General features: G+C 52.4%; 1 protein-coding gene across 2 annotated transcripts; it reads right to left on the bottom strand.

Moving 5' to 3' along the window:
• Positions 1-851: 851 nt before the first annotated feature.
• Positions 852-27323, bottom strand: TRPV3 (transient receptor potential cation channel subfamily V member 3). Of its 2 annotated transcripts, none has more exons than XM_069483462.1 (17): positions 27205-27323; positions 22450-22554; positions 22216-22302; positions 21128-21282; positions 20145-20321; positions 17005-17145; positions 14629-14909; positions 12322-12498; positions 11163-11321; positions 10395-10496; positions 9309-9382; positions 7001-7166; positions 4880-4946; positions 3354-3628; positions 2299-2411; positions 1189-1268; positions 852-949 (listed from the first exon to the last, which is right to left on the bottom strand). In XM_069483462.1, the coding sequence occupies exons 1-17, from the start codon at positions 27321-27323 to the stop codon at positions 852-854; spliced, it is 2376 nt and encodes a 791-aa protein (XP_069339563.1). The 2 variants fall into 2 exon arrangements, with proteins under 2 accessions (XP_069339563.1, XP_069339564.1); XM_069483463.1 differs by having other exon boundaries at positions 852-946.

Here is a 27323-nt window from a genome sequence, read left to right as displayed (position 1 = left end):
GAGCCAAGCCCTTTCACCCAGATCGCAGTGGCCCAGCAGGGCCTGCCTGGCGTGCCTCATGTGGACTTTTGTGTGTGTGAAGAAAAGCTTTTTGTCTCGCTCTGGCCACCCTGAGGCCAAGTACACAGCCAGCCCAAAAGCCCAGAATCTATGTCTCAGCTTTTAAAATCACATACTTCATCTGTAGTCATTTTCATTCTCAATTGAAATGCGTTTCTTATGTTGAAAATTAAAGCCCTGTGTTGTTACGCTACTAAAAACATCTCTCAGTTTGAGACAGTTTGAGCCTTGGGGTGCCAAGGGCTCTCATTGCAAGGATGGTTTCCTGTTCCCTGCAGGTTCCAGAAGGGCATTTCCGTAGCTCCCTCCCCTCCTCCCTCGGGAGAGCAGGCTTAGCTCAGTCCCCTGCACATTCTCAGAGGGGATCAAGAGCCTCCCACAAATTCAGGCAACCCAGTCACAGTAAGAGAGATAGCGGAATGTGCTGGCTGGGGTCGAGGCTGGAAGGGAGATGTTGGCAGGAGGAAAGACTCCTCCCTGCTCCTCAGGCCCCTGCCCCTTCCCCACCACCCACCTCTCCCAGCCAAGCCAACCTGCAGCTGGTAAAACCAGAGGCTTCACCCAGGACCTCAGGAGACACCCAGGCTCCAGACTGCTGGCCTTGGGCTTACACAAACTCTTTGACGAATTACCAAATCCTAGGGTGTTTCCCACTCAGACAAACTGACAGCTGCCTCTCAGTTCAGACACCCGCTCAGCATGAGGGCTCTGCAAAGCCCCTCAGCACAGAGTCCAGGACTCAGCCTGCAGCACCAGGCAGCCCGTGCTCACACCAGCTCTGGCTTCTGATTCTACACTGAAGTTTCCGGGAATTCATCTATTTCTTCAAATGCATTGAGAGTGGTTTTGCTGTTGCTCCTGGAAGAATCTTGGATTTTGTTGAAATCTGCTTGAAAAAAAAAAAATCTACTTTAGAAATATATCACTCTGCATTCTGTGTTTCCATGTCTTAGGGTACCATCTAATTTCTTAAAAGTTGTTCCAACTAGGGTTATAAAATGTCAGAGCCAACTTCACTGAACCCTCCCATTTCACAGATGGGGAAAGTCAGGGCCCTCAGACTTGATTCGCCCAAGGTCACACAGTCTCAGACAGGAGTGGCCCCCATGCCACCCATGGCAACAGTACCTGTCCGTCTTACAGGCCCTGGATCTTCATTAAGGAAGGAGACGTGCGTTTTCCATTCAGTCCACTTCACCTCGTTGATCCTGCAGGTGTGATCGTCATTCTTACTACTTCACGATTGCACCTCATTAAATGCAGACAGACAGCACCACATTTGGGATGTCTGGTCTCTAGACAGTCCTGCTTCTGTTCCAGGGACCAGGAGTTCCCCTGCCCCAAGTCGGCACACAGCACTCAGGTTCTGAAACCTGTCCAAATCTCCATTCCCCCAGGCCCCGGTGATCAGTTCTCCTCCCAGTGTATGGAACCCAGAGATCCTGAAAGTGGCTCAGACGGATGTAAAGGTACACCTTCAGACAGCAGCAGCTGCGCCTGACTGGTCAGAGGGAGCCCATGGGGAGGGAGGGAAGGAGGGAAGGAAGGAGAGAGGGAGGGCCCGGGCTGAGAATGTGTGAGGGTTAAACCTGCGGAAGTTTAGCTGGGGTTAAGCGGGCACTAGGGGGAGGCAGTTAGGGTTCACACCCCAGTAAGAGCAGGCGGAATCTAAGGTGTTGGAATATAACTTAGCAGACATCAGTTTGACTTAAATTCACATTCAGAGAACATCACTAGAATGAGAGTCGAAATCAGAAATGTTTGTTAGGGTAACAATGACAGTCAGAAATGTTGGTTTCCAAGGCGTGGGAATTGCAGTCAGAGAAATAGCTTCAGGTACACTTATACTCAAAAAAGTTGGTCTATAGGGTCAGGCAGTTGGGCAGGGGCCAGGAAGAAACAGACTTATCAGAAAAGGTGGCCATGGGAGGCACAAGGACTTTTTTAAAAATCAGAAAGTTTAAGATATGTCAAAAGTAGCTGTCTCACTTTCGGTTTGCCAGTGACAAAATGTGCCTCGCGTCCCCTGGTGTCACATGAACCCGCACAGGGTAGACAGCAACAGAGTGCCAGGTTGGCAAATCTTTTCTAAACCAGACACTGGACAGGAAGCCAGAAGAGATGGCGGCTGTGGTGACAGAGAGCCAGCAGGGACACTTTCTCTAACATCCCGTCGCTGACTCATCCCTCTCCACCCACCCCAAAGACCCCCACCCAGGGCCCTTCCCCTTGCCTTACCGCAAGCACAGTCGGAAATCTTCCTCGGCGACTTTACACAACTCCCCCATCCTGAACCTGCTTCTCAGCCATTCTGGTAACATCTTCTCAAACTCCAAGATTGTCCTGGCTCTCTGGGGACATAAAGGAGCCTAAGAGTGTCCAGGCACGTGCACAACCAGACAGCCCCCTCCACCCCCACTGGGTGCTCAACACACAGATCCTGAGGGTCCAGCTAGTGCACAGAATCCAGAGACGAAAAAGCAGGTGGTTTGGGAAAGGTGTTCAAATTGGTTTAAGCATGACATAAATAATATTTCTGAAGTCCAGGAGCTTCCTAACTGAACGTGTTAGAATCCTGGAATCCCGCGGTGGAGGGAAGCTCTGACATCATGTAGTGCCACCCCCGCCCAGGCTTGGAATCCTGGCCATCATTTCTCCAATCTCTCCTGAGCAGTATCAACAATCCAATTAATAAGGCCTTAATAATTAGAAACTTCCATGTGTCAAATCAAAGCTTTTCTCCCTGTGGTTCCCCCATGTACCTCAGTTCTGCCTTCTGGGGCCATAGAAGGGGACTGCTCCCTCTTTCACAGGTAGCTCTGAAGATATCTGAAGGAATTCTCACCTTCTTCAACCCTAGTTTCAACAACCATTTCTTGTGAGACAGTCTCCAGTCCTCTCCCAAACCTGGTCACCACCTCTAGATCCATCCTATGGGTTGGTGTCCTCAGCATGTGAAGAGTATTAAGGCCAGGATGGAGTAGAGCAGACTGTCACCTCCATTGTCCTAGACCCTACAGTCCTCGTAATGCAATCTAAGGTCATACTTTGACATGCACATATCATGCTATTAACTCTGAGCAGAGCATCCCCATAAGCCTGAGGTTCTCTCACACATGCTATTGTTCAGCCACACTTCCTAGACCCTGTACTCAAAGATCCTAGACTAAAGGCTTCCTCAAACCTGGCCAGTCATACGGGAGCCTATGCAGATTCCCAGGCCCCACCCCAGACCATGTGCTCAACTGAGTCCCCATGGAGGCCCCCGCACTGGGGTCTCTGCCCGGGCTCACCTGTAGGCGCCAGATGCGCTCGCTCTCCTTGGAGACGTTCTCCACCGTCTCTCCCATGAGGGCAATGAGCATGTTGAGCAGGAGGACGAAGGTGAGGATGACATAGGTGATGAGCAGGAACAGAAAGAGGATGGGGTACTTGGAGTTCTGCTGGATGTTCAGGTCGCCCAGGCCTATGGTGAGCTTGAAGAGTTCTAGCACCGCCTCACTGAAGCTGCCATAGGAGCTGCAGTCCTTTTTATCACTGGGACACTTCTCGATCAGTGAGGCCAGGGCTGGGAGGACATAACAGGGTGTTCCATTCAGCCTCTCTGCCTGGTTGGTTACCCGACAAGCTCAGTCTATCTGCGCATGCACACATGCCAATCCTGCAGGCCTGCTGCCTCCTTTTTTCTGGCCACTAAAATCCCATCTCCAGCCTTGGTCCCTCCAAAAGCCTCATCAGGCTGGTTTCTCTGCCCTGACCTCCTGCAGAATGCCCTTCCCACCCAACAAAGCTCATACTCTTCTCTCCCTCTGCCCAGCATTGGCCTTTGGTCAGTTGCAGCCTTGCAGAGCTGCTAACTCTAATCTATGTGTGTGTGAGCTCCTGACTTCCTATAGCCTGGGTCGCTTCCCTAAGGCTGTGAGATCCTGAGTCTCCTCTTAATGTTCTGTTGTGAGTTCCCCAGGAGCAAGACCTGGGGCTCACTCTTTTCTTCTTTCCAACACACCACAGTAGCGGTTCACTGCTGAATGGATGGATGGATGATGGGTGGGTGGATGGATGGGCAAATGAATGAATCAGTAAATGGATGGATGAATAAATAAGCAGATGGAGGAGCTAATAAATAAGCAAATTTTGACCCAGAAAAGGTATCAGACAGATGGGAACAGCTGCCTAATTTCAAATGCTAACAATCACTGAAAAAAAAGGAAAAAAAAAAATCTATTATGGGGGGAAAAACCCATATCTCTCTACGCAGAGGTTAGAAATAAAGCCAGGTTGTGCTGTTCCCTCTGTTTTAAATAGAGAGATGTTAAGAGGGGGCTCCCCCTTCCTGGCCCCAACAGACCAGAGGCTCTCATAGATACCTCTGAAGCAAACTGTGGGAGCAACATGCTGTGAAAGCCAAAGGAAGTTACCTCTGTGCATAACTTGGCTTCTACTTTGCAAAGACCATCAATCAAATTTCTGTGAACTTTAGTTTTCCCATCTGTAAAATGGGGCTGAAAACACCTGCAGAACCTATCTTAGGCTGTGAGGGTCACATGAGAAGATGGATGGGAAAGTGGGCAGCATGTCACACGGTGTGGATGGACAAGAGTGACCAGCCTGGTGTGATTGCTGGAATCTCTAAGCCTCAGTTCCCTTGTGATCGGGGATGATGGTTCCCGCTTGATCAAGTGGGAAATGCTAAGTATGACAAGCGCCCCACTGGTAGCTGATGTAATTGTCACTGAGGCTGCCATGTGCTTTATCATTCTGACATCTGTATAAAGCGCTTTACAAAAGTGGGAGCTACTATTATTTATAAATCAATTACCTACTCCAAATCCAAGTAAGAACACGATATATACAAACAAGAACTTCAGAACATCATGCAAAATGACCTGCAAAGAAAGAAACGTGATTTCAAGTGTGAGGTTTGAGCATGTGCTCATCACACACCAATCTCCGTTCTTCCCACCCTCTCCCTGCCCCCTGGCCAACTCCTCAGGGTGCTCCAAGGCTCAGCTCTGCGCCCCACCCCCAGCCCCGGGCTCTCTCTGCCCTCCACCTTCCTGAGCACAATCTCTCTCTGCCCCTGCTGCCTGAACCTTTCTCCACAGGGTCTCCCATCCGGACCCCTCACACTTCCTGGGAACGGGGATGTGCTGGAGTCTGCTCATACCAGCTCGCTCCAGGGCTGACTGTTAAATTTTCATGAAGTTTGTGAGCTGGCTGTTAAACACAGTCATTATCAAGAACTAAATCAAACTCTCAGTTATAAGATGAGTAAGTTCTGGGGATCTAATGTACAGCGTGAGAACAACAGTGAACAATACTGTATTGTATACTTGGAATTTGCTGAGAGTATAGACCTTAAATGTTCTCATTACACACAAAGAAATAGTAGCTATGTGAGGTCATGGATGTGTTAACTAACTTGAAATGGGTAATCATTTCACAATATATATGTACATCAAATCCTCACATGGCATACCTTAAATTTATACAATTTTACTTGTCAATTATACCTCAATAAAGCTAGACAGGAAACAAATTATTATTTGTATTGCAAAAAAATTAAACCATATATACTTATGATTAAATAAATTATATGCATAAAAGATAATATTCAAAACTCATCACTTCCTAGTTATTTTACTACATTTTACAATTATCTATGCTTTTGAGCTTATTTACATCTGTGGGGTAGCCATATGGTGGAAATACTATGTAATGACATATAACTGTGCACTCTTCCCAACACCATGTTCAGTGACAATGTTGGTAGCTGGAAATCAGCCATACAGAAGTACAGTAGTCCTCCCTCATCTGTGGTTAAACTTGCTGCAGTTCAGTTTGTGCACAGTCAATGGCAGTCTAGAAATTTGATATTTTGAGAGAGAGAGCATATTCACATAACTTTTATTACAGAACGTTGTTATAATTGTTCTATTTTATTATTATTTTTTAATCTCTTAATATGCCCAATTTATGAATTAAACTTCGTAAGTAGGTATGTATATATAGGAAAAAACATAGTGTATTATATAGGGCTCGGTACTACCCACAGTTTCAAACCTCCACTGGGGGTCTTGGAACATATCCCCGAGACTAAGGAGGATCTACTATATTTACACCATGAAAATTGGAAAATGCTACAAATCAGAGATTAATTGACTCATTGTTTTGTTGATATCTAGATCTAGATTTGAGATAGTGATGGAGACAATGTCAATCTGTATTAAACTTAAAAATGTGTCTTGTCTGTAGCCTTTACATCATCAATAGCACACAAATTTCAAAGGAATATTCTTCTAGTACTTGCAAACTATTATCCAATTCAGCAAAGAAGTTGCTCACATCATTGACAAACAAGCGGAGTTCCAACACGAATCATTGTCTCATTTTAATCATACTGCTTATAAAGAAAAATACCAATGAACATTCATGTCTGAACAGCACCCATTTGTCAATTGCAAGCATAGGGTGGCAACAGATTTGGGAGTTCTATAAAAAACAACAAATTATCTGAGACTCAACTGGCTACATGGAACATACAGTAAAGTGTACTGTATATTTTATTATGATTTGTAAATTGTGTGCTATACATCCTTTATAGAGTAAAATTTATAACAAAGGTATGTGTATATATACACACACGTATACATATATTCCACCCACGCACACCCAGAGAGTGGTTGCTAAAGATTTACCAGCACACCACTGCCCAGGAGTAAGAATATTCCTTCACAAAATGTATCCCTTCCCAGTGCCCCACAAGCCTGGGTGTTGAAAGCTCTGGTCATTTAAAGCACAATGAAAAGCAAAGGAGACCATGGCATTCGGGAGAAAGAACAGTGGCCTGCCCCTTGGTAAGCCTCTGTTCCCCTCCAGACTTCAGTTTCCCCATCTGAAAAACGGACGTCCTCTGAGAGTCCGTGGGCCCCCAACGCACCTTCTGGATCATGACGCTGTACATGCCCATGGACTGGAACCCCCGCGTGTAGTAGAGCATGTTCGCCCAGCCCAGGGCCATGGCCAGCACGAGGCAGGCAAGGTACTCTTTGTAGGCAAACAAGTACAAGAAGACAGACAGTATCACAAGCACAGCCTGGAAAAAGCTGTTCAGGAGACACAGGAGACAAGGGCCTTACTTACTTCTCCTCAGCATCAGGGCAGAGATACTCAAATCCTCCAAACCTCCCTCAAGCCCCCTGAGAGGTCCCCCTGGGGGCTGACGCTGAAGAGAGAGATAAGGCTGCCTCAGACCCACTCGACCACGGCTACAATCCAGCCTCGTGGACTGTACCACCAGGTGCCAGTCAGGGCCAGTCGTGGGCTGGTTGCAGCTAACAGGGACTCAAAAAAATTCAGATCCCCAGAGCCCTAGAAGATTCTGGGGTACAGCCCAGGAGGCCATAAATTTTTTAAGTCACTCATATGGTTTCTGATTCCCACATAGATTTGAGAACCACTGGGCTAGACCGAGGGTGTAGGGAATGATTGCATTTTTAATCAAAATGACAAAAGCTGCCAACATCTCTATTTATAAGCCAATCATAACAAAAGTTCCCCCAAACCTACTATTTTTTATCTTTTTTTAAAAAGTGTGATATATGCTAAGTGAAATAAAAGCCAGTCCCCAAAAGTCAAATACCATATGATTCTACTTAAACAAGGTACCTAGAATAGTCAAATCCATAGAGATAGAAAGAAAAATGGTGGTTACCAGGGAGGGGAAAAGGGAATAGAAGCTGTTGTTCAGTAGTACAGAGTTTCAGTTTTACAGGACGAAACAAGTGCTAAAGATTGATTGCACAACAGCGTAAATGTACTTAACAGTATTGACCTGTACACTTAAAAATGATTAAGATGATAACTTTCATGTGATGTGTATTTTACCACAATTAAAATTTTTAAAGTACAATATATACCAAACATACCAAATCCAAATCTACTCCTACACAGGCAAACACCACGAGTTATGCAGACATCTGGTTTAAACCCCCTCTCTTGCCTATAACACCCGGCAGTTTCCGCGATCATAAAATATCTGACCGATGTTAGTACACAGGCAAGTTTGTTTTCCTGGCGTAGTTAAGAACAAACATCCGATTGATTGGTCGACTGCATTTGGGGTTGAAATGAGCAAGGAAGGATGTCTACACCTTCCTCTGCACTAACAAAACAAATGGGAAGTAGAAGAGCAGGACAGTGTATTGGTACTTTTTGTTTGAACTAAGACCAGTGTCTGTACAAACAGTTTTCTCTGGAATCGTAATACTTCCTCGGGGATGACAGGCTCGCACGCGGCTCGCGTCATGGGGCAGTGTTGCACCTAACTATCCACTTCCTGCAGTATCCGGGTGCCCCACCTGCTCACAGGGATGAAGAACTTAGTTCATGCCTCTGGAAGGCAGGTACACGCTTAATAAAACACCTAGGTCTTTAGAAACATCAGGCCAAGGTTCAAGGTCCCACAGGCCCAGCTTCCCAAATGCTCGGAAGAGACTTCAGAGCTGTGGAGCCCAACATTCTTCCTCCCAAAATGCAGATTCTGTTCCATGCCCACGGCAGCAATGCTAACTCGCTAAATCAACCTCTGCTCATTTAGAGACAGAGGTCACGTGAGCCTTTGATGTCAGCTGCATACAACCTCATTCAGAGAGGCTGCTGAGCTGGGCTTTCTGGCTGGGGCCCTGTGGTCACCAACTTTGCACTGGCTTGGGGTGAAGATTACTGGCAGGCTGCAGCTTCGACGCTGCTGAAGCTCGTCTGCACAGCTGTGAATGACTCACTTCCCTGCTCTGGGAGCTTCGGTGGTGTCTGTAGACGAGACTCAGTGATTTCTCAGGCACCTCCTGGTCCTGATCTGCCAAGGTCCAAGATGGCAACTTCTAGGCCCTGTGCAACTAGAAGGGACTGCCCTGGACAACCCTTTGTAAGAAAATACACAGGACGGCTAAGCCTTCTCATGCCTTCTCTGTGCTACCTGCCACCTGGGGCTCTGTGACCGGTGATGTCAGCCATCACTGCCACCAGATGGTGGGCACTGTCCTGAGGTTTTCTGACCCTCTCCATGGGTATCTGTGTGCCTCTTACTAGAAGGGAGAGAGGAGATCCCTGGCCATGTAACTAAGGCAGAATGACTGGGACAGGGACACATGGTAGGGTGGCTGTTCCAGAGGGACACTGCAGCCACATATGGCACTCAGCCCTGCCTGTGACAAGGTGACCAAAGCGATAGAGGGCGACCTACTTACAAGACAAAGTGGAACCAGGCATCTGAGAGGATGGACTGCAGATCCGAGGGTCTCAGCAGGAAGATTGCAATGCCCTACGGCCAGAAAGGAAAGACCAACTGCACCTTCCTCCTGCCCCTCGCCGGAGAACCTGAGGAGGGGGTGTTTCCCAGGACTGGGACTCAGTGAGGGGCGACGGTGTGAAGGCCCAGCCAGAGCCAGGTGAGGGACATGGAAGGAGACCTGTGTCTGGGGGTGTAGGTGCCCCATGCCATCCTCACCCCAGAACCTGCAAAGCAGCACACTCACTACAGCTCCCTGCTACTCCCCACGTATGGCCGAGCTTTCCAACCTCTGAGCCTTTGCTCATGCTCTTCCCCATGCCTACTCCATAAATGACCTTGTCCCCAGTGTCCTCATGTCTAGTCCTACCCTACCAGTGCCATCTCTGCCTTCAAGCCTTCCCTATTTCCCCCGTTCCCAGATAAAAGTCATCTCCCTACCTCTGAGCACTGGTCTGACCCCAACTCAGGGCCATTTTCAAAGTCTCCCTTAAAGTCTAGATGCTTATGCCCATGTTCAATCCTCTACCAGATTGCGGACTCAAAGAGGGCAAAATCCCTCCATCTCTATCACCTTCCCTGGGGCCCCACATGTGGAAGGTGTTCAGAATATACCTGTTGATTCACTGGATGGGTGGATAGATGGATGGATGGATGGGGAGATGTTGGATAAAGGATGGAAGGATGGTGGGTATGGATGAGTGGGTATTTGAATGAGTGGCTGGGTCAATGAGAGAGGCCAAGTGATTGGATGGGAGGATGGGGTGGGAGAGGAGGACGGGCACTGAGTGGCTGGGAGGGTAGATAAATGGTGGATAGTTAGACAGACAGATGGAGGGGTAGACAGATGGAGTAGGTAGGATAGACCTGCCTTATGCATGTATTCCCATGTTAGAAACCTAAGGCTTAGAAAGGAAATGCCTCCCCAAGGCCCCCAGCAGTGATGGCAGAGCAGGGAGGGATGGGAGCCAGGCCTGTTCACACCTGCCCTCTCGTACCTTCCCACCTCGCAGGGCAGCCTGGAAGGGCTGAGGGGCTCGCTCACCTCTTTCACAGAGATGCACATGGCCCAGATGAGCACGAACATCCTCCCCAACAGCTGCAGCCACCCCATCTTGTGCGTCAGGGCCAAGGGGTGTGGGAGGGCCTGGGGAGGAAGGGAGTGGGGTGGTCAGGACAGGGGTGAGGAGGGCGGGCTGGTGCCAGGTGCTCATGCCAACCCATCAATGAGACCTGATCCCCGTCCAAGGCAAGAGAAGGAATGGCAGCTCCCTGCCCCTGCCTTCCTCACCCTCAGTGGGGACCCAGAACTCTACAGCGAGTACAGTCCAATCTGTGCTAACAGCCCCGCACGCCCCATTGCATTTGTCCTTCCCAGAACCCATCCACATCCAGAGACTCAACAGGGCCTCATAACACAGTAAAATAAAACCGAGACTCTGTGCCGCATGTGATGGATGGGAAACTGAGGCCCAGCATGATGGGAAAGCTTGTCCTCCTCCCACTTCCTGCGGCCCTCGCAGCAGAGGCACCCAACTAGTTCTAGGTTTAGAGAGAGAGCCTGGCAGGGCCTGGGGCTTCTCATTCTCTAACTCTCTCCCCCAGCATGGGTCCACCTCAGGTTCAGCACCTGGGGCTTACTCCAACTGAGCGCCAAAGACATATTCGGTTCCCTAGAATCTGCGAAGGACAATCGGGGCACCCCACACAAATCGCTTGGCCTCTCTAGGCCTCAGTTTCCCCATCTACACATGAGGCGGCTCCAAACTCCTCCAGCTCTGGCCATCCCCTGTCCCCCAAGGGGCCCACGCACCTCCTCCTCCCGGGGGCGGTAGTACGAGACGAGGGTCAGGGTGATGTTGTAGAAGAAATAAAAGCAGAAGGACAGGAAGAACATGTACTTGGCAAACTTCTTCCACTTCATGTGCAACAGCGTGTGCAGGGGCTCCAGGGTCAGCATCTCGTGCCGGTTCTGGGGGAAGCACACACCGGTCACCACGGAGATGAGGGCGAGAGGGAGGGACCATTTTCAAAGGGCCCCGCAGAGCTGAGTCAGCACCGCCCCTGGCAGAAGGGGCCGTCATTATGCCCAGTGGACTGGTTTGGCTGGAAATGCTGGGAGGGTAATTTCCAGCTCCCGAGGCTCCTCCCGGGTGCACAAGGACAGCAGTCGGAGTGCCAAGGAGCTGGGCTGCAGCAGTAGGGCCTGATACACAGCAGAGAGTGAGGCTAGAAGGGGCGAGGGGAGCTGACAGGGGTTCCAGCCCAGTTTGCCCCCCTTCACTCTGTGGCCTTAGGACAGCCCCGACCCTCTCTGGCCTCAGTCTCCTCATCTGTAAAACTGCTGCCGATCCCTGCCCCACCAACCAGGCTGCTGTTAGGGTCCGGGAGACCCCAGACAAGGCAGGCTCTGGGAAGCTGATTCTTGCTAAAATATGGAGGAGGAAGACCCTGCCTGCTGCCTCGCTTCCCCCCGAGAGCAGAACACCTCTCACAGCCAGCCCTCTGTCCTCTCCTCCAGCTACACTGACCTCCCCTTCTGCTCCCCTCCAGGAAGTCCCCTGATTGCTCCAGCTGTGCACTCCCTCACCCTCATCTGGGACCAGGATCGAGGGAAGAAAAGGCCCCAAGCCTGGCCATATATGCCAGCAAGGGAAGTGGGAGAGAAATGAGATGAGGGAAGTTCAACACCAACCACCCCCTCACTCCCACCCACAACCAAACTGCCCAGGCTTCTGGAGTGGGAGACCCCCCCCCCCACTAGGGTCTACAATCTGAAGTTGACCAGGAACAGCTGGGCCCAGCCCCAGGCCCCACTGTTCCTATGCCCGACTCTGCCCACTACAGCAAAGGAACAGGGGACGCGGGCACCGTGGGGTTAGCAGCATGGGGGCTTCCCAGGGCCCTCTGAGCCCCTGGCCTGAGGTCCAGCCCTCCACTCCCTGCCCTTCCAGCCCACCCAGGAGACCCACATCGATGTTGGTGTTGTAGACAATGATTTCCAGCACCGAGTTGTCTGTTGTGGTGTCCACGTTGGTGAGGTCGTAGAGCGAGGACGACACGGGCCCATACGCCCAGTCGGTGAACTTCCTGGACAGGCTCCGGCGCGGCTTCTCCTTGATCTCACGGCTGAGGATGTACTTCAGGATCTGGGGACAGGACAAGGAACAACCGTTCAGCCACAAAGCAGGGCTGGGCCAGCCAGAAGCAGGCTGGCCCGGGAGATGGTCCCACCAGGGATGGTCAGAGACCTGCCTCTGAGCCTGATGCTGTAAAGCTGGGTGCAGCTGTATCTGTAGAGTGGGCGCAAAGCTTGCCGTCCTGCCCGTCTCACTGGGGGTGAGAACACCAGAGACAAAAGGTGTGAAGGCCCTTCGCACACTGCAGGAAGCTACACAACCAGCTCAGAAATCCTTGCACCAGCTGGGGACCCAGTTCAGCAGAGGACCCCGGAACTGACGATTTTTAGAAACAATTTCCATTTGGCTTGGACTTAAGAAGAAGCTAGAAGTTTTTCCAGCTTCCCCATCCCACCCTCAAACAAGACCCCTCCAGCTGAGGCTGGCCACGCTGGCCAGACAGGTGATGACACAAGACACCAGCCTTGCAGGGGGTGCTCCTGGGACATTTGTAGGTCAGCGATCCTCAAACTCTGCTGCAAGTTAGGGTCACTGGGGAACCTATAAAAATCCCACGCCACCAACTAATGAAATCCAAATCTCTGGGCTGAGTCCCAGGAGTCTGTATTTGGTAGTTTTCTGGGTGGTTTCAAAGTGCAGGCCAGACGCAGAGCTACTGCTCTCCAGCTCACCACTTCCTGAAAGCTGAGCCCTGGGTCACCCCAGGATGGGGGCCAGGGCTTCCTGGGGCACTAACTCAAGACCCAAGAGGAGGCTCCTGTTGGAGAGGACAGTGTCAGAGGCCTGGTCTCACACAAGCCAACAGGTTCCCATCCCATCTTTCATGAGAGCCCAGGCTGAGAGACCCTAGGGATGGGGCCGAGTCTCCCCATCCTTCCCCCCTGTGAAAGCCCCATGGACAGGGTCTATGTGGTAAGCATCGCTGTAGCCTCCACCACCCCCCACACAGTGGCCAACCTGGGCAGCACCCAGAAAAGTTATTCAAAGGGCACTGAACAAAGGAGAGAAAGTGCCAGGAAGGGTACACGTGCCTCCCCCAGAATGGCCACAGCAGGCATGCCATCCTCTAGAGAATATGGGGGTCTGGGGCCACGCTCCATGCAGGCAGCCCCTCCCTGGGCTAGGGTGGCAGGGAGAGCACGTGCCCTGGTGGCACACAGAGAAAAGGCCCTCGGAAGAAGCTCGACCTGCAACCACAATCTGACCTTCCTCCAACCCCAGCAAGCTTGGGGCAGGAGGAGAGGGGAGGCAGGCACACAATTCCTCCTCTGTTGAAGCCATTCTCCATCTCCTCCTCCCCCCACAAGAGAATAAAAAGGTCCCTTGTGGGTCCCAGCCCTGACCACTAGGACAGGACCAAGGCCCTCAGGACAGCTGACTGGGAGGCGGGTGTCCTGAGGCTGGCACAGCTGTGAGTACCCAACAGCCACCACCCCCCAGCATCCTCCTGCAGCCTCCCAGGGCACGGAGACAGCAAGGCTGAGGAACAGGCTCAGATCCCAGAATCTATCCCCAGAGAAGAACCTCTCAGGCCAAACCACGACTCCAGCCAGACAGAGGTCAGAGCCCTGCTCCACTAGAGTCTCCATCCACCAAGGCTCCCAGCTATTGAGTTCCTCGGCCACATCACACAAGGCACAAAGGACCCTGGGCAGCCACACTATCTGCTGGGGACGTGGCACAGGATTTCAGCCTGATAAACAGGCAGGAGTCTCTCCATAATTGGGGAACAGCAGCGCATTGGCTCTGGATCCAGGGCAGCCACCTTGGGACTCTTGTCCTCTGAGACGCTGAAGGCCCCCAGGGTCAGACACTCAGCCTCTGCTCAGATGCGTCACCACGTAGGAATTCTCAGCCACAGAGCATGTCACCTCGGCCTTTAGGCTCCTCCAGTCTAGCTCCAGTGAAGGGGTCCCAGCGCAAGGGATGGAAACTCAGGATATCAGAGACTGAAGGCCAGAGAGAGGGCACACGTGCTTCATCTCACGCTGTGCGGTCACTCAGAACAAACGCACCTCAGGCCACAACTGCACTTCCGGACCTAAGGCTGGGACCGGACCTAAGGCTGGGACCATCCCAGGGCTGAGGCTGCGATCTGTGGATCCCCACGAGGGCCCCCAGGCCACCCCGACCTCGCACCTCGGCCTTGCCCATCTTGGCGGCCAGCTGCAGCGGCGTGAGGCCGTCGTTGTTGCGCATGGTCTCCAGTTCCCAGTTGCCACTTCTCAGCAGGATCATGTCGTACATGCGCTTAACAAAGTCATTCTGCGTCTTGAAGTCCTCGGCCACCGTCACCAGCGCGTGTAGGATGTTGTTTCCCCGTGAGTCCTGTGAGGTGATGTCTGTCTGCTCGTACTCCATCAGCAGCTGCACGATCTCAGGCTGGTTGGTGCACGCTGCCAGGGCCAGGGGTGTCTCGCCTGGGGGAAGGGGAGCACTGGGGCTCAGTTCTCTCATGGGTCAGAGGCAGAGTCCCGCAAGCTCCAGGACTGGGGCCTGTACCCTGACCATCTGGGGGAGACTGACCCTTAAGGCTCCCTGGCCCTCTCCCCTTGTGCCCCTCGCACAGAGGGGAAGACGGAAGCTAGATCACTGCAGTAGCCTCCTAACTGTCTCCCTGCTGCCACCCAAGCCCTCCATACTCTGTGCTCAGCCCAGCAGCCGGCCCACCCCTGTTAGCATGTAAGTCCCACCTCGCCCAGAGCGAAAGCTCAAAGCCCTACATATCCTGACCTCCCCTCCTCCTCTCCCCCTCACTCGCTCCCCTCCAGTCACAGCAGCCTCCTTCCTCTTCCTCCAACACACTGATCATTTTCCTGCCTCGGGGCCTTTGCATGGCTGTTCGCTCTGCCTGTGTACCTGCATCACTCACTTCCTCCTCCTTTAAGTCTTTGCCCAAACGTCGCCTTTTCAGTGAGTCACCCTAACCACCCTATTTAAAATTGCAACCCACCTCCCTCCTGCCCCAGGCACAACTCCTGATTCCCCTTCCCTTGCTTTATTTTGTATTTTTTCAAAAGCGCTTGTCATTTTCTAATATAGCACATAATATCCTTGTTTATAACATTTAATACTGGCCGGGCGCGGTGGCTCACGCCTGTAATCCTAGCACTCTGGGAGGCCGAGGCGGGTGGATTGCTCAAGGTCAGGAGTTCGAGACCAGCCTGAGCGAGACCCCGTCTCTACTAAAAATAGAAAAGACATTATATGGACAACTAAAAATCTATATAGAAAAAATTAGCCGGGCATAGTGGCGCATGCCTGTAGTCCCAGCTACTTGGGAGGCTGAGGCAGTAGGATCACTTAAGCCGAGGAATCTGAGGTTGCTGTGAGCTAAGCTGACGCCACGGCACTCACTCTAGCCTGGGCAACAAAGTGAGACTCTGTCTCAACAAAAAAAAAAAAAAAAAAAAAAAAACATTTAATACTAATGGTGTCTCTCTGTCTAGAATGCAAGTTTTGTGAGGGCAGGGATCTTTGTTTTGTTCACTGACATATTTCAAGCACCTAAAATAGTGCCTGATGTAGACAGTAAGTGCTCAATAAATGTTTGTTCAGAAAAGAGAAGGCAAGTGACTCACACGTGGCCACACAGAAACAGGAACGGACGGCAGGCCTCCTGCTGCTTCCCCCTTCATCCCACCCACCAAACTTTTCCCCACACCGGCTCCAGCCAGGTCCTGTGCAGGGCATGGGGACAGGAAGTGAACTGGACAGGCCCCTGTCCTGGGATGTCCAGACCCATCTAGTCCTGCTCATTTAAAAACCACCCAGAAGAGAAAACACATCAGTGGTTGTCAGGCAGGGCCTGGGGTTTCAGGAGAAAATCTGGGGTGTGATGGAGCTGTTTGTTCCCTGTCCTGATCTTAGTGGTGGTTACACAACTGCATGCATTTGTGAAAATGAACAGAATTGTACACTAAAATGGGTGAATTCACTATATCTAAATTATATATTTCCATTTTTTTTTTTAACCCAGGGCATTCTAACCCCAATTACTTTTGGCCTCCCCAGCTCCTCAGGCAGGGAATTTTTGTCCTCTCACTTTTGACTCCCTGTCTGCAGTCTCCGGATGCACTGGGCACAGGGGACAGAGCCGGAGGCCAAAGCCAGGACACTTATGTCAACGCCTTACTACACTGAGGCAAGTCACTTCCCCTCTCAGAACCATCGCTACACCTGTAAAATGGGGCCTGGCGCCCAGTTCTCTGTTCCCTACAGAGGGCTGCCCGGCAGGACACCTGTAAGACCACCAGGTGACATCCCCAAATGCAGCAACCCCACTCCACCCCTCCCTCCCTGGTCCGCCCTGGTGTCCTGCTCCGATGGATCTGCCTGGAGCCTTCTCCCCGTCCCAGCTCTGTCTTCCCCAGTCCCCAGAGCCTCTTAGCTGGGGAAGGGACCATCGCTCAGAGTGCAGAGCAGGGTGGGCGGCCCCTCTCTCCTCCCTGCCCCCATCTTCCCTCCTCCCAGACCCCGCGCCCCTAGCCCGCACCGGGCGGGGACCGCACCCACCGAAGTAGAAGCCTTCGTTCTGGGACTTGGGGTTGAAAAAGACCCCCTTGGCGTGGGCGTTGACGTCGGCGCCGGCCTTGATGAGCACTGCCGTGATGTCCCCCTGCCGCCGCTCGATGGCGATGTTCAGCGCCGTCTGCCCTGCGGACCGCGCGGGGATGGGGGGCGCTCAGTGCCTGGGGCGGTGGGTGACATACCCACCTTCTGGGGCTTCTTCCCTCTCCCGCCTCCATACCCTCCTCAGAACCACGGGGAACTAACAGCTGCTTGTCTGCGTCACCCACTACTCAGACTCCCAACCTCATTCTTTGCTTCCTTCATTCTATTGGGCGCAAGGAATATTTACAGAGCGTCTGCTCTGTGCTCCTGTGCCAGGCGCCGGGGGCACAGTGGTGCACGGGGAGCAATTTTGATTCTTTTCCTCAAGAAGCTCACAGTCTCGCTGGCAATGTGGTACCAGGGTTCAGAGGGGTGCAGGGGCTGAGGTTCCCGGAGCAGGGGCTCTTAATATCTGGAGAGGGTTGGAAGGCTTCCCAGAGGAAGTGGCCTCTAAACTGGGACCTTGGAAAGTTAAGTGAGGCTGGGTGTGGCCGGCTCGTAAGCCAGGGCAAGAGGGTGGAACTTAGCCTAAGAGCCATGGGAAGTCACAGGAAGGCGCTGGGGCAGGGAAGTCAGAACCAGCGAGCTGTGCATGTCTGTTTTCAACTCACTCTGGCAGCAAAAATGGAAGATGAGTTGGAAGAAGCCAAGACCAGAGAAAAAAAGATGAGGCTTGAACTAAGGCGGGGGAGGGGCGGGACCAGGGACATTAGAGGTGGAGAGAAGAGAAAGTCCAAAACCCGCAGGGTGTGGTGGCTCATGCCTGTAATCCTAGCACTCTGGAAAGCCGAGACGGGAGGATCGCTCAAGATCAAGACCAGCCTGAGCAAGAGCGACACCAAGTCTCTACTAAAAAATAGAAAGAAATTAACCGGACAACTAAAAATATATAGAAAAAATTAGCCCGGGATGGTGGCGCATGCCTGTAGTCTCAGCTACTTGGGAGGCTGAGGCAGGAGGATCGCTTGAGACCAGGCGTTTGAGGTTGCTGTGAGGTAGGCTGACGCCACGGCACGCTAGCCCGGGCAACAGAGCGAGACTCTGTCTCAAAAAACAAAACAAAACAAAATACATCCTAATGAAAGTTAAAAGCCAAGTGATAAGCTAGGGAAAATATCTGAGATGTATATAAAAGACAATGTGTTTTTTAAAGTCTGTAATCTATTGAAAGTTCCTACAAATCAACAGAAAGACAAACAACCTAAAAGAAAACTGAGAAAAGATTACAAACAAACACTTCACAGAAGAGAAAATACACATAGCCAATAAACAATACAAAAGATGTTTGGACTCACTGGTAATCAGAAAAATGAAAATTAGAACATGAAGAGTTAACCCTTTCACCGATCAGATGGGAGAAGACCAAAAAAAAAAAAAAAGATGGATAATTTCCAGTATTAGTGATGAGTATTTTTGTACCCTGTTGTGGAAGGGGAGAGTAAATTAGTACCTTTTGGAGGCAAATATGGCAATAACTATCATAATTTTAAATGTGCATGCACTTTAACCCAAATACTCCAAGTCAAAGTATTGTCCCAAGACACGTACATCTGTGCATAGGGTCATGGGCAAGAATATGCACTGTAACGTTGTCACAGCAAAAAATTGGAAACTACCTGGTAAATGGTGAAATTAGCCATGGTACAGCCATACTTTCAGACTAAGCTGGTAAAAAGAAGCTAGGCTTTCATATTCTGGCATGAGAAGGTCTCTAAGACATACAGTTAATCGAAAAAGGCAAGTTGTAGAGCAAAACAGACAGTATGTTCTTTTATGCTAAATAAGTAAATAAAACTATTTCTGTGTGCACATACACACACATATGCCAAAGGCCTAGAAAAGTCCTCAAAGGATACAGGGAGTGGGAGATGGATGAAGGGCATTTTTTAAAACTTATCTAAAATGTTGGAATCTCTACAATGAAACCCTATTCATGTGATATGTATGTATTAAATAATTAAAAATATATTATGTTGAATCTGATGATAGATATGTAGAGGTTTTTATGCTAGTATCTCAACTTTTATGTTTAAAATACTTTTATAATAAAAATATTTAATTGAATAATTATTAAAAGAAAAAATAAAGCTCTGAAGGCCTCTGATAAAATGCTTAAAAATGGTATTAATAAAGTCATCATTGGATTCTCTTAGCACCATAGGGAGGAAATATTAGCTCTTGCCTGATGGGGAAACTGAGGCTCAGAGAAACAAGGTAATGTGCCCAAAATATAGAAAAATGCTGCTCTATGGGTCCTGGAGTCCCTATACCCCAGGTGGTGGAGACTGCCTAAAAACACTTAGGGGAAGGCATCGGCAGATACCTTTGGGGTGCAGAATGGTGGTGAGGTTGGTTTCTGGCTTCTCCCACCACTCAGAGAGAGTAGGTGAGTAGGTCCCCACAGCCCCCACACACCCACCAGCACAGGGCAGATTCATGAAAGAAGGAAGAGGCAAGGGGAGGCTGAGAACAAAGAGAGATGAGGATTCATGACCAGGACAGCAAAGCCTTAATAGAGGCACTAATAACCTTCTTTTATTCATGCATTCAAAAAATATATATTAAGCATCTCTTATGTGGGACCCTAAGGGCACCAGGAAATCAACTAAGGGCAACAGACTCCGTCCCTGCCCTCAAAGGAAATGTGCTGCTAGAAGAGGGAGCCTGTGAGTCCCTGCAATACTGACAAAAAGAAAGGTGGGGACAGAGGGGACTGAAAAAGGAGAAGAATTAGGACAGGCAAGTTTGAGTCACTGGCCTGAACCTCCCCGTCCACAGGCCTACTGTCAGCTCCCTAGCGTCTTGTTCACTACAGTATGCTGGTGCCAAAAACAACGTCTGGCCTGTAGTCAGTGCTCACAGTTATTTGCAGAATGAAGGAAAAAAGAGGAGAGTCCCTGCAATGTGCCCGGCACTAATGCTAACTGCGCAGGCTTCTGGGCGGCAGCAGTGCCTCTGCGTGCCATGGCTGGCTGTGGCCCTGTGGCTCTGCACCCCACCCTTGGAGACTCCTGTCTGCACAGCCCCTCCGCAGCAGGTACCTTCGTAGGCCTCCTCTGTGTACTCAGCGTTGATGAACCTGTCCAGGATGTTGTTCTCCTCGGCGAAGGTGAGCAGGATGCGCACAATCTCCTTGGTGTTGGGGTTGATGTTTAACAAGGCCTTCATCAGGCAGGTCTTCCCCGTGTCCGAGGCTGTCAGCTTGTGCATGAGGAAGTCTGCAGGCGGGATCACAGGATGGAATTGCAGGAGGGGCCCTGCTGCCTGGGCCCTGCCCGCCCAGAGGGTGTGGGAGCTGCAGCCTCAGACCTGCGCCACACCCACACTGGCCTCCCTGACCCGGCTCCCCCTGGCTCTCCCCCTCCCTCTCCAGCTGTCCTTCTTCCGGCTCCTTGGCTGGCTCCTCGTTCTCTGCTCTCCACAGCCCATAAGACCCTTGTCTGAGGCCTTTTGCTCCTTGCCCTCTGCACCTTCTCCCTGGGGGGGCAATCTTACCCACTACATGGCTTCCCATGGTCCACGTTGGTGCCAACACCCTGAGATCTGTGTCCAGCCTGTCCCCTCCTCAGGGCCTCCAACTAACGCTCATCTCCTCCCCTCCAACCTGCCACTGCCTGGTCCCCAAGACAGCTAGTGCTCTACTACCCGCCAAGCCATCCAAGTCCAAATGGCCCCACACTGGACTCCTCCTTCTCCCTCACTCTCTGTGTCCTGCCAATGCCACTGCCTGCAGAGCTCTCCAGAACTGTTCCCCTCCCCCAGCCCTGCTTTGGGGTCCCAGTTCTGCCTGCCAACAGCCTTCCCCAGCTTTACCCCCATTCTCCATGCAGTACCCAGACTGTGACCCTCACTCACATGCCTAAACCCTTCCATGGCTCCCTATTTCCCTCAGAGTCAAGTTCAAAGTCCCTAACCAGCATTCAAGGCTGCTCACACTCCAGCCCCACAGGTTGGTGGGGGATGGGGGAGGTGAGCACCAGGAGCCAAACAGTCTCTGCACCCTCTGCCAGGCCCAGGCACTGACCAGGCACGTCCAGACCACGACGCCGCTTGCAAAGCTCCTGCAGCTCCACCAGCAGGTCCACCAGCTCCTCCACGCAGCCCTCAGACACGGCCGTGAAGATGCGCTTCTTCAGCCGCTTCTTCTTCCGCCTCTGCTCTTCCTTGGCCAGGTTTGCACTGAGCCCAGAAAATGTTTCCAACTCACCACACATGCACCCCTACCCCGCTCTCTCCCCTTCCCCTCCAGAGCTGCCTGTGGGCGCTGCACCTGCCCTAGCATCTGGCGGGACTGTCACAGTGCCACCCTGCAGAGTACTCTGGGCCCTGGGCTCTGTGTTGGCCATCAGGCTCCCCTGCCCGGGCAATCACATTTTGTCAAAATATATATTCAGATACACATAGTAAGGATCAGGAAAGATACACGCCTAACTGTTCATAGTGATTACCTCAAAAGTATGGGATTTCATATTTTGTGTTGTTTGAAATTTTCAAATCTCTTCTCTCCCCACCCTCACACTCCAAATAAGCAACCATGGAATGCATCAGTGTCTCCTTTTGTTTGCAGGTGTTCTTGCAGCATGCATACTGATGTTGCATACGCATGCATTCCTGACCACTCCATTTCCGACCTGGGCTAGTTCACCCCTCCTTAGGCAACGTGGTGGTCCCCTGCTTCTGGGAGGTCACCATATGGATGCCAAACATAGTGTGGACAACTGAGCACGGCATAGCACACTACAGCCCAGAATTCCTGGGCTCAAGCAGTCCTCCCGCCTCAGCCTCCCAAGTAGCTGGGACTATAGGCCTCTGGAAGCGTGCATTTTTAATTTACGTAAATGGTATGGTGCTAAAGTTCCTATTCCCCTGCATACTGTTGTTTGAATGTTTTAGGATGAATGGGTATTATTTCACTGTTTATAAAAATTTGATACTCCCCTCTTCTCCCCATCCTGCAAAATGTCGTGCATGCCATGAGCCCATGTCTCTAGACATTTGTCCCAACCCCCAGGAATGGTGGCTTCTTCCTCTTCCCTACCAGGCCCTAGAGCCTGCCCCTCTGGCAGCTCCCCTGGGTGGGCACATGGGAGGAGGGAAGGCCAGAACACTCACCTCGGACTGTTGGGGTTGGACGGGGTCTCTGTCACGTCATCCTGAGGAGACTGGGGGGAGTCCATGTCATCACAGTTGCCAGAGATGCTGGAGGTGGGGGAGGGCAGAGGGAGGTTTAAGAATGGACAACGGCAGCACACAGCCGGGCCTGGCCATGTGGCCGGGGCAAGCCACTGCCCGCCTGCAGTAGCTGAGGGCTGGGCCCAGGCAGGGCTGGGCCGGGGCGGTACTCACCACTGCCGGATGTTGGAGTCCATGGGCTTGGAGAAGATGGGGGGCGAGGTCTTGGCGACAGTGGGGTTGGGCTCAAACCCTTCAATCTCCAGGAAGAAGTGTGCACTGAGGGGACACCAAGGAGGCCATCAGAGCTGGGCAGCACCTGTCTACATGTGTCCCTGCATCCCTGCCTCGGAGGGTGTCCCCCGCACCGAGCATGTACTTCAGCCAGCTCTGAGCCTTCGCTGCCTCCCAGTCACCTCTGGGGTGCGAGCTGTCACTGTCACCACATTTCACAGGTGGACACTGGGAGGCTCTGGGTAACGCAGCAGGCAGGTGGCAGAGCTTGGATTCAAAACTGGGTCTGGGTGACTGTCATCACTAGAAATACCAGGTGGATGAACCTGAGAGTCTCTGCTGGGGGTGGCCTAACCCCTGAGTGAGATTTCCCCCTGTCACTGCCTGCGGGGGCAAAGGACTCAGCAAAGATGGGGAACGTGGCAGTGGAGCCAGAGGCCCCCATCACCACCCAGCTGCTCCTCAGGCCTCAGGTCCACAGTGAGCGCCCTGCCAGGGGGAGGTCCCTAGACTCAGATCCACAAGGGCTGTCCTGGCTTGAGGGGAGGGAAAGGGCTGGAGTTATTCTTGGCTCCCTTTGACAGGACTTGTGCTATTAGTCAAAACAGAATACAGGGTGCAAACAGCTGATCTAGAGCAGAGAGAACTTCAGGGGTCAGGGGACAGAGCTGGGAACCCCTGGCCAAGCAGGGAAACCCAGGAAGCCACCTCAGGCAGTGGAGGGGAGGAGCCCTGGGGGGAGAGGTGGGCAAGGGTCAGCTTTCCCCTTGGGCTGGGATTAGAGAGAGGAGGCCAGGGCCGGGCCTGCTGAGCCCCAGGGAAGGGGGCTGCTCACTGCCCCACAAGAGGCAAGACCACACCCAAGACGTGACTCCAGCCAGACACAGCTCTGGCCCTGCCCTTAGACACACCCACAAATGCAGACACCCATATCCTCGGAAACCACATTCAGAGACCAGCCTTCTGGGGACAACCAGGGTAGTGCAGATCAGGCTGAGGGTGACCTCAGTGGCAGCAACTCCCCCACTGTCAGCTGCTGCAGCACAACTGCTGGCTCTGTGACAGCCTGGGGCTGTGCCCTCCTGACCGGCGGGGCCTCTCTCCAGGTGCACAGGGCCTAAGTGCTTCCTCCACTGCCTGCTTCCTCCCAGGCTCAGAAGGACCAACACGCCCCCTCCCTTCCTTGCAAGATGGCAGAAGAGCTCCCAAAGTGCAGTCCCAGAAATACCAAGTTCAGGAAAGAGGGCAGCAAGGAAGGCACTGTGGCCCCATTCCACAGATAAGGAAACTGAGGATCAGTATGGAGCAGCAGCTCATCCATGGTTACCTCCCAGGGTAGAAGCCAAGTTGGCCAGAGAACCTGACTCCTGGTGTCCGGGCTCACAGTCCACACCACAGTCCACACCACGCTGCTCTTGCCTTGGCCCTCTGGGCCTTGCCCAGCTACCCGATACACCCATGTCCCAGCATGGGGCAGGCAGGAAAGAGACTCAGGGGAACCCCTGTCCTCTCCTTTAGGCACAAACAAGCCAGGAAGGCTCAGCAGTAATCCAGAAATGGGGCATGAATTGGGTGGAGGGTGACACTGGTTGGCGCATTGGCCTCCACCTTCCTGTTTCCTGCCCATCAAGAGGAACCTTCTGTCCTGATGTAAAATCAAACCGTTCTTCCCAAAGAGAAGACAAAGGGAGAAGTAAATCCTTCCTGGGAAGCTAGAGCTGGGTTCTAGTCCATATCTGCCTCCTGTGTGACCCCAGGAGGTCACTTGCCATCTCTGGGCCAGGCGTCCTCACCTAAATGGGTGATGGTCGGGCCAGATGATCCCTAAGGCCTGGACTCTGGAGCCAGGGTAGCTCCAGGATCGTCCTATAGAATGTCCAGCTGAAGTGGGCATCAGAGGTCGACCAGTCTGATTACCACTCCCCCATACCCATGCAGTGCCCAGAACTGCCACACAAAACTGTCTCCACTCCACCATGGCAGCCTGGCTCAGATTGAGATCTGCCAAATTCCTTCCAGACACAACCCCAGCCCCCATACCCACAGTTTTTTCTAAGACAGTTGGTCCAGCCCCTCTCCTGGTCCCCATCTCACCTCGCCTGTCTGAGTTCCTCAGTGGTGTATTTACTCAAGAATATTTCTTGAATACCTAATATGGCCAGGCACTGTCACTGGGGCTGGGGATACACTGGTGAACAAGGAGCAGAGCTCCCTTCCCTCCCAGAGCTGCTGTCCTAGTGAGTTGGTCATAACTGACCCCAAGGGTCAGGCCAAGGCATAAGGCAGTGAGGCCACGGCTTTCCCTGCTCTGGACAATACACTGTCCTTCAGATGTTCGATCCTCAATGGCAGGGACTATAACTTCATGGTCCTTGATTCCCCAACAGTGGTCCTGACACACAGAGACTTCACTGAATGGGTGAGTGGGAGGACAGATGATGAGTGAAAGATAAATGAGTGGAAGGAAGAATGGCTCGTCCAATAGATGACAGGTGAATGGATGGATAATGGACAGATGATGGAATGATGGGTGGATGGATGGACAATGAGTAGTTGGGCGGGCAGGTAGGTAGACAGAACCAATAAGCAGACAAACCAACACAACCTTAAACTATAGATGTTGGGAGGTTGCATCCTTCAGGTGACTCCCACTGTGCTGTCAGGTGCCCAAAGCCCTCTCCTCTCCTAAGCCCCATCCCCTCCCCAATCTTGCACAAGAAGCTGAGGAGCAGTCCTTTGTCCCTGCTCTACCTGCCCGCCTCCTCAGGGCCTCCTACCAGAGCCCACAGGAGACCAAAGATGGTCCAGAGATTCAGATCATGAGAGCATCTATCCACTCCAGGCCTGAGGCTGAGGGCCCAAGGGAAGGGAGGAAATCTTTCATCATTTCACCGTGTGGTGTCCTCGCTCATGCCGAGAGGCCACCGGGCTGTTTACTCATCAACCCACCCACTCCTTCTCTCATTTTCCTGCCTGCTCCTTCATTGACTCAGCTACTTACTCAAAAACTACTAACATGCTCTGTGTAGGAAACTCAGGGGACAGGAAGGGAAGAGATGACCCTTCCAGGGACCCCATCCTCAGAGATCTCAACCAGAGCTCAGACATCATCCCAGTGGCCACGTCAACCTCTTCAGAGAGGGGTTGGGCTGTGGGAGCTCAAGGGAAGAGAAGGTCCTTCAGTTGAGGACAGGGATTGGGGAAGGCTCTGTGCTCTGTGGGAGTGGGATGGGCCTGTGTTTTGGGAAGAGCCATGGAGGCAGAGAGAGCAGCAGGAGAAAGCCTCCTCGGGAAGAAGGTGAGGGCTGGGTCTGGGGAAGGAAGCACTTGGAGGCTGGAGCACAGGGTGTGAGAACGACAGTGATGAGGGCCAGGCTGGGGGGGACCCCACTGTTGGGCAAGGACATAACTCCTGGGGCAGAGCAGCTGCTGGACCATAGGGCCTGTCCCACGACTGCTCTGCCTGCCACTGGCACACCCCATCCCACCCACCATCGTAAGCACATGGCCAGGGTTTAGCCATATGATATCCGGCTCCTGACCTGCTGCAAATGCTACTTTTTTATTCCTACCTTTGGCCCCGTCCAAAGGCCACCACCTGGGTGTTGTTAACTTGGGTGAGCAGACAGATCTACACCATTTCACCTGCATTTCTATCCCTTTCAAGTCAAAGAACCACCCTTGAGCAGCCCCAAGGCTGGGAAGGAGCCTGCCTGGCCACCTGCTTTGTCCCAAGAAATGCCCAAGTGCTGCGAGCTTTGCAAGGCCCACTCCTCCATACCCTCCATTGGCCTGCGTCTCTGACCCTGGGCATCACCCAGGGAAAGCAGCAAGCTCACCCTGGCCCAGCAGGAGGGCAGAGAAGACACAGCCAACCTAGCCAGGGCCACCCCAGGGGGGACCAGGTCCAAGGAAGCACAGCTGAGGGGGGTGAGAGAGCAGCTTGAGAGGCACCAAGTCAGCTGTAGGCTGGAGGACCCGCAGTGGAGACAGCTGAGGGGCAGAAGGTGTGATCCCCAGAGAGGTCACTTCTCTGCTCCCGGCCTCCTCCGTGTCCCCAGCCAGGAAGTGGAGCTGACCATCCCAGGCCTGCCATGTTCCTGGGGGCCCTGTGGAGTGACAACAACAATGGCAATGGCAAAGGTAACAAAAACACTGTCAACGCCAACATGTGCTGAGCACTGACTGCGTGCCAGGCCCTGTGCTGAGCACTTGTTGACGTGATCCCAATTAGCCATCACCCCGTGAGTTGGTGCCATTGCGCGTGTCCCCATTACACAGGTGGAGTTAGAGAGCTTGACTAACCTGGCTGGTGCACAGCGGATTGGAGTGGAAAATGTGCCCTGGGGAGGGCCCAGGCCATCTGGAATTCCCACCCACCTTTTTGCTCCTTGTCTTGAGGATGGCTCCAGCCTCACCTGGAGCCTTCCTGACTGTTTCCACCCTGGTGCCCCCCAGCCCCTCCAAGGAGGCCTCCCTAACTGTGCCAGTCACACGGACCTCCCCAGCTCAGCCCCCGAGTGTATGATGCTGTTTCCCCCACTATGCCCCGGTCAAACCTATCGGGGCACCAGGCCATCCCAGATGAGGCTGAGTGTCTCGGGTCTACCCAAGGATAGGGTTCCCTGGGTGGGTGCCAGGCCCCCTCCTGTGCCCCTCCCAGTGAGGATCCCAGTCCCCAGCTTCTTGTCCTACCTCTTCTTCGTGGGGGTGACCTCCGCCGGCCTCTTCTCTGGCAGGACGGCAGGGTTCCCACTGGGGGCGGGAACTCTCCTGCCTACGAGAGGCACCATCTCCTTGGGGTGGGCATTCAT

Source organism: Eulemur rufifrons, chromosome 9 (genome assembly GCF_041146395.1).
Source record: "Eulemur rufifrons isolate Redbay chromosome 9, OSU_ERuf_1, whole genome shotgun sequence".
Taxonomy (NCBI): domain Eukaryota; kingdom Metazoa; phylum Chordata; class Mammalia; order Primates; family Lemuridae; genus Eulemur; species Eulemur rufifrons.
This window is presented reverse-complemented; position numbering and strand designations above follow the sequence as displayed.

Coding starts and splice junctions, on each gene's coding strand:
- TRPV3 (XM_069483462.1), bottom strand. CDS start 27,323: ATGAATGCCCACCCCAAGGAGATGGTGCCTCTCGTAGGCAGGAGAGTT. Junction 21,283..22,215: donor TCCAACCCCAACAGTCCGAG/GTGAGTGTTCTG, acceptor TTCTGGGCTCAG/TGCAAACCTGGCCAAGGAAG. Junction 4,947..7,000: donor ACAGCGTCATGATCCAGAAG/GTGCGTTGGGGG, acceptor CTTTCTTTGCAG/GTCATTTTGCATGATGTTCT.